The 15,124-nt window shown below is 35.5% G+C and overlaps 2 protein-coding genes across 8 annotated transcripts in view; one reads left to right on the forward strand and one right to left on the reverse strand.

The window, feature by feature from the left end:
- LOC306652047 (lysine-specific demethylase 6A) overlaps positions 1–15,124 on the reverse strand; it is a 202,658-nt gene that overhangs the window by 155,871 nt on the left and 31,663 nt on the right. The gene's annotated exons all lie outside the window — the stretch shown is intronic.
- On the forward strand, positions 10,568–11,234 carry LOC306652054 (BBSome-interacting protein 1-like). The gene has a single exon (XM_079125136.1). It carries the CDS (start codon positions 10,859–10,861, stop codon positions 11,030–11,032), a length of 174 nt encoding a protein of 57 aa, XP_078981262.1. The 5' UTR covers positions 10,568–10,858; the 3' UTR covers positions 11,033–11,234.

Raw genomic sequence — 15,124 nt, forward strand, 5'->3', positions numbered from 1 at the left:
ACACGGGCCCAAACAGGCCTTGCCTCAGCCCACAGCCTAGGTCCCCTTTGGATGGCCATTGGTCAACAAATGGAGACACCTCTGCCCACTAGTAGGGAATATACCCCACCTGACGGCCACCACCCCTAGAGAGGCAGCTTCCTTGTGGAGCACCGCACTATCAACTTCCTTCAAGACTTCAGCCTACTGAAGGCTAAGGGGGGATATATATAGAAATCTTCAGGGACATTGTAAGTCAATAGAGGAAATCTGCAATATCTCAGCGGTCCACTGATATCTAAACAATATGAGAAAACAAGGGAAGAAAATGCTGCAAACAAATCTAGATGTTACATCAATAAAACCCAATGACAGCATGGCAGAAGAAATGACAGAAAAGGAGTTCAGAATGTACATAATTAAAATGATCAGAGAAGCAAACAATGAGATGAAAGAGCAAATGCAGGCATTGAATGATCACACCAATCGACAGTTAAAAGAGGAAATACAGGAAGCAAAAGATCATTTCAATAAAGAGTTAGAGATATTGAAAAACAAAACAAACAGAAATCCTTGAAATGAAGGAAACAATACACCAAATTAAGAGCTCCATAGAAAGCATATCCAATAGGATAGAACATCTGGAAGACAGAACCTCAGACATTGAAGACAAAATGTTTAACCTTGAAAACAGGTTGAACAAACAGAGAAGATGGTAAGAAATCATGAACAGAATCTCCAAGAACTATGGGATATCATGAAAAGGCCAAATTTAAGAATTACTGGGATTGAGGAAGGCTTAGAGAAACAAACCAAAGGAATGAACAATCTATTCAATGAAATAATATCAGAAAATTTCCCAAATCTGAAGAATGAAATGGAAAATCAAGTTCAAGAGGCTTATAGAACTCCAAATACACAAAATTACAACAGACCCACACCAAGGCACATTATAATGAAAATACCTAACATACAAAATAAAGACAGAATTTTAAAGGCTGTGAGAAAAAAGAACCAAATTACATTCAGGGGGAAACCAATACAGATATCAGCAGATTTTTCAATCCAGATCCTAAAAGCTAGAAGGGCCTGGAACAACATTTTTCAAGCTCTGAAAGAAAATGGATGCCAACCAAGAATCTTATACCCAGCAAAACTTACCTTCAAATTTGACGATGAAATAATCCTTCCATGATAAACAAAAGCTAAAAGAATTTACAAAAAGAAAGCCAGCATTACAGAACATTCTCAGCAAAATATTCTATGAGGAAGAGATGAAAAACAACGATGCAAATCAGCAAAGGGAGGAATTATCCTAAAGGAATTGTCAAATAAAGGAGGAACCAAGCCATGTCAAATAAATAAATAAATAAATAAAATTTTAAAAATCAACCAAACAACTGGGAAACCAAATCATATCTCAATAATAACCCTGAATGTTAATGGCCTGAATTCATCAATCAAAAGACATAGACTGGCAGATTGGATTAAAAAGAAAGATCCAACAATATGTTGCCTACAAGAGACTCACCTCATAGAAAAAGATACCCCTAGACTAAAGGTGAAAGGATGGGGAAAAACATACCATGCACATGGACTCAGCAAAAAAGCTGGAGTATCCATCCTCATTTCAGATAGTGTGGACTTCAAGACAAAGTTAGTCAGAAGGGATAAAGAAGGTCATTTCATACTGCTTAAGGGAAGCATAAATCAGCAAGATATAACAATCATAAACATCTATACCCCAAACAGTGGCTCATCCATGTATGTCAAACAAATCCTTCTCAATTTCAGAAACAAAATAGACCATAACACAATAATACTAGGTGATTTTAACACACTTCTCTCACCACTGGACAGATCCTCCAAACAAAAATTGAACAAAGAAACCATAGATCTCAATAACACAATCAATAATTTAGACTTAACGGACATTTATAGAATATACCATCCAACCAAGAGTGAATACACTTTCTTCTCAGCAGCACACGGTTCCTTCTCTAAAATAGACCATATATTATGCCACAAAGCTAATGTTAGCAAATACAAGAAGATAGAGACACTACCTTGTATTCTATCAGATCATAATGGATTGAAGTTAGAAATAAATGAAAGAGTAAAAAACAAAAACTATTCCAACACCTGGAGATTAAACAATATGCTATTATATGATGAATGGACCACAGAAGATATTAGGAAGGAAATTAAAAAATTCTTAGAGGTAAATGAGAACAAAGAAACATCATATCAAAATCTCTGGGACACTATGAAAGCAGTACTTAGAGGAAAATTTATTTCATGGAGCGCATTTAATAAAAGAAGTAAAACTCAACAAATAACCTAATACAATAGCTCAAAGCCCTAGAAAAAGAAGAACAGACCAGCACCAAAAGTAGTAGAAGACAGGAAATAGTTAAAACTCAGAGCTGAAATCAACGAAATTGAAACAAAAGAAACAATACAAAAAATTGACAAAATAAATAGTTGGTTCTTTGAAAAAATAAACAAAATTGATAAACCTTTAGCCACACTAACAAAGAGAAGATGAGAGAAAACCCAAATCACTAAAATTCGGAGTGAACAAGGAAATATCACAACAGACACGAGTGAAAAACAAAACATAATTAGAAGCTATTTTGAAAATCTATACTCCAACAAAATACAAAATTTCGAAGACATCGACAGGTTTCTAGAGACATATGAATTGCGTAAACTGAACGAGGAGGACATACACATTTTAAATGGACCAATTTCAAGTAATGAAATAGAAGAGGTCATCAAAAGCCTACCAACAAAGAAAAGTCCGGGACCAGATGGGTTCTCAGCCGAGTTCTACAAAACCTTTCAAGAAGAGCTCATTCCAATACTTCTCAAAGTATTCCATAAAATAGAAGAGGAGGGAACCCTCCCAAACTCATTCTATGAAGCCAATATCGCCCTGATACCTAAACCAGACACAGACACATCAAGGAAAAGAAAATTTCAGACCAATATCCTTAATGAACATCGACGCAAAAATTCTCAACAAAATTTAGCAAATCGCATACAAAAACATTAAAAAGATAGTGCACCGTGATCAAGTGGGTTTCATCCCAGGGATGCAAGGTTGGTTCAACATCAGGAAATCAATAAATGTCATTCACCATATCAATAGACTTAAAAGTCAAGAATCACATGATTATTTCAATAGATGCAGAAAAAGCATTTGATAAAATACAGCACCCCTTCATGCTCAAAACACTAGAAAAAATAGGGATAGTGGGATCATTCCTTAACATTGTAAAGGCCATCTATGCTAAGCCCATGGCTAATATCATTCTAAATGGTGAAAAACTGAAAGCATTCCGCCTAAAAACTGGAACAAGGCAGGGATGCCCTCTTTCACCACTTCTATTCAACATCGTTCTTGACACTCTAGCCAGAGCAATTAGACAAACCAAAGAAATTAAAGGGATACGAATTGGAAAAGAAGAACTCAAACTATCCCTATTTGCTGATGATATGATTATATTCTTAGAGGAACCAGGAAATTCCACCAGAAAACTTTTGGAACTCATAAGTGAATTCAGTAAAGTAGCAGGATATAAGATCAATGCACATAAATCTAATGCATTTTTATATATGTGATGAATCTTTGGAAAGAATAATCAGGAAAACTACCCCATTCACAATACCCTCGAAAAAAATAAAATAGTTGGGAATCAATCTCACAAAAGAGGTGAAAGACCTCTACAATGAGAACTACAGTGCACTAAAGAAAGAAATTAAAGAAAACCTTAGAAGATGGAAAGATCTTCCATGTTCTTGGATAGGAAGAATTAATATTGTCAAAATGGCCATACTACCTAAAGTGCTATACAGATTCAATGCAATTCCAATTAAAATCTCAATGACGTACCTTACAGAAATAGAGCAAACGATTATGAAATTCATCTGGAAGAATAAGAAACCCAGAATAGCTAAAGCAATCCTTAGCAGGAAGAGTGAAACAGGGGGTATCGCAATACCAGATCTTCAACTCTATTACAAAGCAATAGTAACAAAAACGGCATGGTATTGGTACCAAAATAGAAAGGTAGATCAATGGTACAGAATAGAGGACACGGACACAAACTCAAATAAATACAATTTTCTCATACTAGACAAAGGGGCCAAAAGATAGCCTCTTCAACAAATGGTGGAGAAAAGATAGCCTCTTCAACAAATGGTGCTGAGAGAATTGGAAATCCATATGCAATAGAATGAAACTAAACCCGTATCTCTCACCATGCACGAAACTAAACTCAAAATGGATTAAGGACCTCGGAATCAGACCAGAGACCCTGCAAATTATAGAAGAAAAAGTAGGTCCAGATCTTCAACACGTTGGCTTAGGACCAGACTTCCTCAACAGGATTCCCATAGCACAAAAAATAAAAGCAAGAATCAATAACTGGGATAGATTCAAACTAAAAAGCTTTTTCTCAGCAAAGGAAACTATCAGCAATGCGAAGAAAGAGCCTACAGAGTGGGAGAAAATCTTTGCCAATCATACTTCAGATAGAGCACTAATCTCCAGAATCTATAAAGAACTCGAAAAACTCTACACCAAGAATGCAAATAATCCAATCAACAAATGAGCTAAGGAAATGAATAGACACTTCACGGAAGATCTACAAGCAATCAACAAACATATGGAAAAATGTTCAACATCTCTAGTAATAAGAGAAATGCAAATCAAAATCACCCTAAGATTCCATCTCACCCCAATTAGAATGGCTATTATCAAGAATACAAGCAACAACAGGTGTTGGTGAGGATGTGGGGAAAAAGGTACACTCATACATTGCTGGTGGGGCTGCAAATTAGTGCAGCCATTCTGGAAAGCAGTGTGGAGATTCCTTAGAAAACTTGGAATGGAACCACCATTTGACCCAGCTATCCCACTCCTTGGCCTATACCCAAAGGACTTAAAATCAGCATACTACAGGGATACAGCCACATCAATGTCCATAGCTGCTCAATTCACAATAGCCAGATTGTGGAACCAACCTAGATGTCCTTCAATTGATGAATGGATAAAGAAACTGTGGTATATATATACAATGGAATATTACTCAGCCATAAAGAATGATAAAATTATGGCATTTGCAGGCAAATGGATGAAATTGGAGAATATCATGCTAAGTGAGATAAGCCAATCTCAAAAAACCAAAGGTCGAATGATATCACTAATAAGTGGATGAGGACACATAAAGGGGGGAGGGAAGGGTTAGTGTTAGGGTTAGAGTTAGGGTTAGGGAGGGGGGCAAGAATGGAGGAAGGAAGGACTGTATAGAGGGAAAAGAGGGGTGGGAAGGGTGGGGGGAAGAGAAAAATAACAGAATGAATCAAACAATACCCTATATAAATTTATGATTACACAAATGGTATGCCTTTATGCCATGTACAGAGAAACAACATGTATCTCATTTGTTTACGATAAAGAAAAAAAAAAAAGAAAGGTACACTCATACATTGCTGGTGGAACTGCAGACTGGTGCAACCACTATGGAAAGCAATGTGGAGAATCCTCAGAAAACTTGGAATGAAAACACCATTTGACTCAGTTATCCCACTCCTTAGTTTATACTCAAAGGATTTAAAATCAGCATACTGCAATGACAAAACCATATCCATGTTCATAGCAGCTCAATTCACCCTAGTTAAAACACTGAACCTTCAAAAGATGAATGGATAAAGAAAATGTGGTACATATACACAATGAAAGAATAAAATTATGAGATTTGCAGGTAAATAGATGAAACCAGAGAATATCGTGCTAAATGAAACAAGTCAAGATTTTCTATTTTCTTTGGATATAAATTTCCAAAACAGTTTCTAGTTATCTGTATTTAAGTGGGGTCCACTGCAACATTTCCTTTTTCACTGCAAATTTTAGTAATCTGAGTTTTCTCTCTCTCTTCATTATTTTGGCTGAGAGTTTATCAATTTTATTTATTTTTTTCAAAGAACCATATTTTTGAATTGTTTCTTTTGTTTCACTTTCATTGATTTCAGCTTTGATTTTAATTATTTCCTATCTTCTACTCTTGGTGTTGATTTGTTTGTCTTTTTCTAGGGCTTTGAGATATAATACTAAGATATTTATTAGGTAGGTTTCTATTCTACCAATGAATGAGTTGAATGCAATGAACGTTCCTCTTAGCACTGCCTTCACAGTGCCCCAGAGACTTTGATATGTTGTATTCGCCAGTCTCATTTATTTGTAAGTATTATTTAATTTCCTCACTGATTTCTCCTGCTATCCATTGGTCATTCATTATATTATTTAGTCTCCAAGTTTTAGAGTACTTTCTACTTTTTATTTTATTTCATTGATTTCTAATTTCATTCAATTATGATCTGATGGAATGCAACATATTATCTGTTTTTAGTTTTTTTGGTTTTTTTTTTTTTTGTATTTGCTAAGAGTTGCTTTGTGTCCTAAGATATGGTCTATTTTAGAGAAGGATCCATGTGCTGCTAAGCAGAAAGTGTATTCACTTGAAGATGGATGAAATATTCCATACATGTCTGTTAAGTCTGAATTATTAATTGTACTTAGTTCTGTAGCCTCTTTAGTTTTGACTGAAGGATCTATCGAGTAATTACAGAAGTGTGTTAAAGTCACCCAGTATTACTCTGTTGTGGTCTATTTGATTCTTGAAGTTCAGAAGGGTTTGTTGGATAGATGTAGATGCTCCATTGTTTGGGGCATAAACATTCATGATTGTTATGTCTTGTTGACACATAATTCCTTGGGGCTGGGAATGTGGCTCAGTGGTAAAGTGCTTGCCTGGCATGCATGAGGTCCTGGGTTCAAATCCCCTAGGACCAAAATAATAATAATAATAATAATAATATTATTATTATTATTATTATTATTCCTTTAAGCAGTATGGAATGTCCTTTATTTCATCTGATGAACTCCAGCTTGATGTACAATTTTTCTGATTTGAGACTAGAAACCCCTGCCTCTTTTACAAGATCCATGAGAATCATATGTTTTTCCATTCTTTCTCTTCGGTCTGTGGATGTTTCTTCCACAGACTGTCTCTTGGAGACAGCATATTGTTGGATCTTGTTTTTTAATCAATCTGCCAGTCTATATTGATTGATTAGTTCAGGCCATTTACATTAGATATTATTGAGATATAATATCTTATTCCCTGTCATTTTATTTCTGGTTTTTAATATTAATTACTTTCTCCTTGGATTGAGCATTCTTGTAGTGCAGTTCCTCCCTTAGTTAGCTTTCATTTTTATTTTTCATTTCTTCCTCATGGAATATTTTATTGAGTATGTTTTGTAGTCATGAATTCTTTCCAACTTATGTTTATCAAGAAAGGTATAAGTTAATCATCAATTCTGAAGCTTAATTTTGCTGAGTTTTAATATTCTCAATTAGCATCCATTTTCTTTCACAGTTTGATATATACTGGTCAGAGCTTTTAGGATCTGAATTGAGAAAGCAGTAGCAATCTAGAATACTTTCTCTCTAAATGTGACTTTTTGGTTTTTCTCTGGCAGTCTGTAAAAGTCTATCCTTATTATTTGTTAGACTTTTTCTTCATAATGCACCTTGGTGTGGGTCTGTTCCTCTATCTAATTTTCCATTTCATTCTTTAGATTTGGGAAAGTTTCGAATATTATATCATTGAAAAAATTGTTCATTCATTTGGTTTGTATTTCTGATCCCATCAAATCTTAAATTTGGTCTTTTTAGTTCATCCCATATTTCTTGGAAATTCTAGTATGGTCTCTCTCTTTTCTCCATGGTCAACTTTATTTTCAAGATTACATATTATGTCTTCATTGCCTGAAAATCTTTCTTCCAAATGGTCTAGTCTGTTGATGATACTTTCCATTTGAATTTTTAATTTGGTTTACCTTACCTTTCCTGTATCTTTTCTCGGCATATCACTCCTTACATCATCCTTTCACCTTGCAGATTAGTTTAACCATGCATATTCTAAACTCCTTCTTCCACAGTCTTCCACTGTGGTGACAAAGGATTATGTTATTGATGTATCCTGGTTTGTTTCAACAATGTGTTCCTTTGTTTTTCATGTTGTTTGTGAGTCTACCCTTCTAACAGCATAGATGTGAGGCAGTTGAATTTCTACCCTGTAGACTTAATAGTGTCCCTGAAGGTTTCCAATAACTCACTGTTTGCAGAAGATGAATAATAACAAAAACCAATGCAAACAATATCCAGCATTAAATTTTAAAAAATTCCTGGGCTGGGGTTGTAGTGCAGTGGTAAAGCACTTGCCTAACATGTATGAGGCACTGAGTTCACATCTCAGCACCACATATAAGTAAGTAAAATAAAGGTCTATAGACAACTTTAAAAAAAAGTTCCTGCTATGTTTTCTACAAAATTCTAGCAATAATTATAACAATAAACAAATTATATGATCAGTTATTGCCAACAATATAAAAACATTAAGTTTATAAAATGGTTTACAATTTCCAATGATGGACAGGGAGAGAACAGAAGTGATACAGGATGTGATGATTATGAGGGAAGAAGAGATGACAGAAGTAAATATTAAAAGAGTGAAAGAACAATAGAGATTGACTTTTAGCAGAAAGGAGAGACATTCAAGGAAACAGATAAGTGAAAGAAAAAATGTATAAAGTAAAAAAATTTTTTTTAAATCTTGAAAAGTTAGGGCTGTGGTTGTGGCTCAATAGTAGAGCACTTGCCTAGCATGTGTGAGACACTAGGTTCGATTCACAGCACCACATACAAATAAATAAAGGGTCCACTGATATTAAATATTTTTTAAAAAGATAATGAAATTGACCACAAATCTAGAAAATCATCGGAATGATTGCTTAGCATTTGCAAATCTGATTTACCAATTAAGTAAAACATAAAATTTTACATTAAAAGATAATTGATGGGGCTGGAGTTGTGAATCAGTGGTAGAGTGCTTGCCTAGCATGTGCAAGGCAGCTGGTTTGATTCTCAGCACGACATTAAAAATAAATAAATTAATTAAATAAAGGTGGACAACTACAATTAAAAATATTTTTATAAAAAGATAATTGACAAAAATCCATATATGTATGTGTGTGCATATATATATATATATATTTTTTTTTTTTTTTTTTAATCTTGAAAAGTCAAAGAATAATTCCTTTCCATCAGTGTTCAAAAGATTCTCAGCTCCCCTTCTCAGCAGTTAAGTGGGGTGGTCTGGAATATGATGCTTTCTCCACTCTCAGGGTGGGGTTGATAGGGTGAGAGATAAATTGTAGGCAGAACTCCTGGAAGGATATTTAGGCTTAGGTAGCCTTCAGACTCTTTGCTAGATGGCAATTAGTATGGAGATTCTAAATCAGCACACCTCCAGGACCCAGTAATTGCCCATCCATGCTGGCAGATTGCACCACAGGATCTCCCCTAGGTTCTAATCAAGAGGTAGAGAATTCTTAATCCACTGCTTCACCTGCAGACCCCAAGTTTCCTGGTCAGTCTTTGGTTCAGTCTCCAAACTCATCCTCTCCTGCCTCACACCTTTAGAATTCCCAGCCAGGCAAGTCTCTCCCAGTCAGTCTGGTAAGCAGCCAAATTACAGGGGAAGTGGGAGAGCCAGGTGGGTTTCCACAGTTGTCCCCTGTGAAAACTTCTCTCCACATTTAATTTTCTCCTGATCACTTAGGTACGTCATGCAGTGCAGTTGCCAGGCCTTTATTTCAGGGCTAGACTTGGGTTTCCCAGGACTCAGCTTCCTCAACTGCCAGTCCCTGCACTACAGCTGCAAAGCAGTTTCTTCCTCTGTCCTCCATGTACCACTAAGAGATGGCAGTTTCTTTCCCATACAAGGGTATTGTACAGCACACCTTTCAGTTTAGTTGGGCAATGTCTTTGACCTCTAAACTCTTTGTACCCAGACACATTTCAGTCCTCCTAAAAATTCAAGTTTCTTTACTTCCCCTATCCCTCTACTTGCTCCTGGAGGGACCACTCTGGCTGGTTCCTCCAGCCACAGCACCAATTAGAGTGCTGGAGATTTCTTCCTTATTTTATGATTTCTGACCTTCTGAGTTTCCAATCTGCTTTCAGTGCCCAATATTAAATTGCAGTAAATTTCACTCACCCAGCCTTGCTAAGAAGACGTCTTTTTGCTTTTTTAGTTTCACATCACAGAGCACCCACGAAAGTGGCCTGTTCTATTCCATCATCCTGAAACCCCCCTCTACCAGCTCTTTAAAGAAAAATTAAGGTCAGTGTTCCTCAAATTATTCCATAAAATAGAAAGGGAAGAAACACTTTCAAATTCATTCTATGAAGCCAGTATCAACACTCATACCAAAACTAGATAAGGATACATCAAGGAAAAAAAACACTGATGAACATCCCTGATGAACTTAAGATGCAAAAATTCTTATGAAAATATTAGCAAATCATATTCAATAATATATTAACAAGATTGTGCTTCATGACCAATTTAGTTTTATCCCAGGAGTAATGGGATACTAGAAAAGCATACACAATTTAACATATGTAATAACCCATTAAGAGTTAAGGACAAAAATCACTTAGTCGCCTTTGCCTGATCTCACCGTTACCCCGGGCAACAGCTGAACTATCTGGGAAGGGATGCATCTTTCCTTCCATAGGCTTCAGTCAAGAACTCTGACATCTTGATATTACCAGATCGAATGCTAAAACAGCAAGAAAACGACCAGAACTCTCAGCTTCTTAAATGTTGGTTTTCTTTGGTGGGTCTCCACATTAAATGTCTTGAGGTCTCATTCTTCAGATGCAACACAGAAAGAACTGAAAAGGAACCAAACTTTGGAGTAAGCCAGGAAAGAATTTACTGTATCCAACAATTCAGATATGGCAGAAGTGAAGTCAATGTTCCGGGAAGTTCTTTCAAAACAAGAGCAGTTGTCTGTGGAAGATGTAACCACAATGGTGCTGTGTAAACCCAAACTTTTGCCCTTAAAATCTCTGACTCTGGAAAAACTGGAGAAAATGCAGCAAGCAGCACAGGATACAATTCACCAATAAGAAATGGCAGAAAAAGAACACAGCAGCAAATAACCCAATGATGACAACTTACTATAGGGAACACCCTACCTTACCTACCTACCACTTAATAACTAGAAAATAGTCTGCATCTGTATACTGAAAGTAATATTTAATAAAACTGGTAACATTCATATTCATATAAATAAAAATAAAATCCCCAAGATTGGTTAAAAAAAAAAAATCAGTCATCTCAACGGATGCAGACAAAGCCTTTAGCTCCCACTCCTGATAAAAACATTTAAGAAATTAGAGTCAGAAGAAACTGACCTTAACGTCAGAAAGGTCAACAAACTCAAACTCAAAGCCAACATCATACTGAATGGGCAAAAATCAAAAGGACAGCCTCTAAAATCTGGAACAAGACAAGGATGTCTACCATTACCACTCCTATTTAATACATTACTAGAAATTCTAGCCAGAGCAAACAAACAAGAGAAGGAAATAATAGTATTCAATAAAAAAGGAAGCAAATTATCACTGTTTGTAGATAATATGATTTTATACTGAAATAACACAAAAAGCTCCACCAAAAGACTGCTAGAGCAAAGCATCAGGTTGAAAAATCAACACACAAACTCAATAGCTTTCCTGTACACTAATGATAAATCTGTTGATAAAGAATTCAGGAACATAATGAATTCACAATAGCTTCAAAAAAGAGTAAATTAAAAACCTAGGAATAAATATGACCATGGAACTGAAGGACCTCTACAATGAAAATTATAGAATACTGAAGAAAAGAAATTGAAAACCTCATAAGATGGAGAGACCTCCCAGGTTCAACACTAGACAGAACTGATTCTGTTAAAATGACCATACTATCAAAAGCAATACACAGATTCAATGAAATCCCCATCAAAATATCAATGACATTTTTCAAAAAAATTTTAAAAAGAAGTTCTAAAATTCACTGGGAAGAATAAAAGATCCCAATATTCAAAGCATTCCAAGCCAAAAATCAATACTGGAAAATCACAATTACACTACAGTGTTATACAACAAAACTGCATGAAACTGACATAAAAACAGACACATAGATCACTGGTACAGAACAGAAACCCCAGAGATGAACTCACACATCTACGGTCACCTGATTCCTGAGAAAGATGAGACAACTTTTTTAATAACTGGTTACTGGTAAGACTGGATATTCATGTGTAGAAAAAGAAACCAGACTCTTACCTCTCACCCTGCACAAAAATCAGTATAAAATGGATCAAAGACCTAAGAATTAAACCAGAAACTATGCAACTTCTAGAAGAAAACTTATGGTCAACACTCCAGCATAGAGGCACAGGAAACAACTTTCTCAATAGGAATAAATGAAGCTCAGGAAATAATGCCAAGAGTTAAAAAATGGTATGACACCAAGATTCTGCACACAGCGAAAGAAACAAGACAGTAAGGAAAGGAATCTACAGAATGAAAGAAATATTTGCTAGCTATTCTTCTGACAGAGGATTAGTATTTAGAATATATTAAGCACTCCAAAAACACCAAAAATTTAAAGAAAAACCAAGTACCAAATGCACAAATGATTAAACAGACAATTGTCAAAAGAAACACAAATGGCCAACAAATAAATGGAAAAAAAAAAGTGCCACATCATTACAACTGGGGAAATGCAAATCAAAACTAAGCTCAGAGTGCATCTCACTCTAGTGCAGAATGCCAGTCATTAAGAACACAAATCATAATAAATTCAGGAGAGGATACAGAGAAAAAGGGAACACTTTTACACTGTTGGTGGGATGGTAAACTAGTACAACTACTATGGAAATCAGGCTCCTCAAACACCAGGCAGGAAATATATGATCCAGCTATACTACCTGTCAGTATTTACTCTTAAGAATTATAGTCATCATACTATAGAGATACAAGCATGTCATACATGTGTGTCATAGCAGCACAATTCACAATAACCAAACTATGGAATCAACATAGGTGACCCACCAATGGACAAAGAAAATGTGGTGTACACACAATGGAGTTCTATTCATCTATAAATAAAAATGCAGTTAAGTCATTTGCAGGAAACTGAATGCAACTTGAGGTCATTATGTTAACTGAAATAAGTCAAACTCAGATGATCAAGGGTTGCATGTAGTCTCTCTCATAAGTGGCAGCTAGAGAAGAAAAAGGAAAAGAAAAGAGTGGGGGGCAGATCTTATGAAAAAGAAAGGAAGGTCAGTAGAGCACAGAGGCCAGGAGAATGAAAAAGAAAATAATGGGGAATGAGAATGGCCAAAGTATATTGTTACATTATGGGCATGTACAAATATGTAACAAAACATCCTACCAATATGCACAACTATAATGCATCAATACAGAGGGGAAAAAAGTAAAATTCTTGGCTTTGAAAAAGACATTATTAGAAGCTGGGCATGGTCAGGAACACCTGTAATCCCAGTTATTCAGGAGAATGGCCAATTTGAGGCCGATCTTGGTTGGCAACTCTTAAGATCATATTGCAAAATAAAATATAAAAAGGCCTGGTAATGTAGTTCAGTTGCAGAGCATCCCTGGATTCAATTCCTAGTACTACAAGAAAAAAAAAAATTATTAGAAACATTCTGGACCAGTCTCCTAGAACAATTTTCACAACCATGTTAGAGCAATCTAAACTTACTGATTCCCACCCAAAAAAAAAAAAAAAAAAAATCCCTCTCTTACAATAAAGGAGCATAACACAGGTAAAGCAAAAAGCAAGACAAATGAAAAAAGAATTATTTTTTCATCAAGTAGCCTCATATTTCCCAACAGTAATTCCAGAAATAAGATAATGGAGAGCTAGTTTCAAAATCTCAAGAAAACATTTCCAACCTAGATTTAAATATTCAGACTGTCAATTTAGTTCGAGAAGTAAAAGAGGGACATATATGTACTTATACATGCTTATTATATATATTTATGGCATAAGAAGCAAAAAAGTCAACATCATGAAAGCAAATTCCCAAAAGGTAAAACACCCCAGAAAAAATTAGGAAATATGACTACCTAAGATTATTTTGACATAGTGAAGTCTAAGAACATCTGCTTGCCACTTGAACTTCTTAAATTAAAACAGACTATTCAACATCTAAGGAAGCCTGGCTTAGAATTTTACCTGTGCACCCCCTTTAAAAAACAAAAGTAGGGGCTGGCGTCATAGCACAGCTGGTAGTTTGCCTCGTAAGCACAAGACCCTGGGCTTAATCCCCAGCATCACAAAAAATAAATAAATAAAATTAAAAAATAAAAAGAGCCAGGTGTAGTGATACAGGTCTATAATCCCACTAAATCGGGAGGTTGAGGCAAGAGGATCACAATTTGAGGACAGTCTTAGCAATTTAGTGAGATCCTTAACAACTTAATGAGACCCTGTCTCAAAAAATAACAACAAAAAAAAAAGGGGGCTCAGCATAGAGGACTTGCCTAGTACGTGTGAGGTACTGGGTTCAGTCCTCAAGTACGCCTGAAAAATAAATAACCAAAATAAACATATTCAAAACAAAAAAGAACTGAGGATGTAGCTCAGTGGTACAATACCACTGGGTTCAATCCCCAGTACCACACACCCCCAGTACCACAAACAAACACACAAATTAAAAAACAAAATAAAATAGAATATATAGAAAGTATGGTGGCATGTGCCTATAATTCTGACAACTATGAAGGCTAAGGCACAAGGATTCAAGTTCAAGGTCAGCCTCAGCAATTTAGCAGGGCGTCAGCAACTAAGCAAGACCCTGTTTCAAAATAAAAAAATAAAATAAAGGTCTAAAGATATAGCTCACTGGTAAAGCACACCTATATTCAATCCCCAGTACCATATACACACATATAAATTAACAAACAGCCTTTTAGTAAAGTTTCCATTCTCCACACAGTACAAACTGAATGATCTCAAGGTCATATTTTCAGCTAAATGTCTGGCATCTCAAAAACATTAGAATTAGCCTGAAACTTTAATTCTACTTAGTGTGTTATCTAGAATTCACTAATAATTTATCCAAAATACTTCAGTAAAAGTTCATGTAAATAGTCATGGAACTTAACTCAGCCAGCTCTAGCCCCAGATTCTTGTTTACT

The sequence above is a fragment of the Sciurus vulgaris genome (genome assembly GCF_902686455.1).
Source record: "Sciurus vulgaris genome assembly, chromosome: Y".
Lineage (NCBI taxonomy): Eukaryota > Metazoa > Chordata > Mammalia > Rodentia > Sciuridae > Sciurus > Sciurus vulgaris.

Bases quoted from the DNA above. Each gene is read 5' to 3' on its own strand.
- LOC306652054 (XM_079125136.1), top strand. From the start codon at position 10,859: ATGGCAGAAGTGAAGTCAATGTTCCGGGAAGTTCTTTCAAAACAAGAG.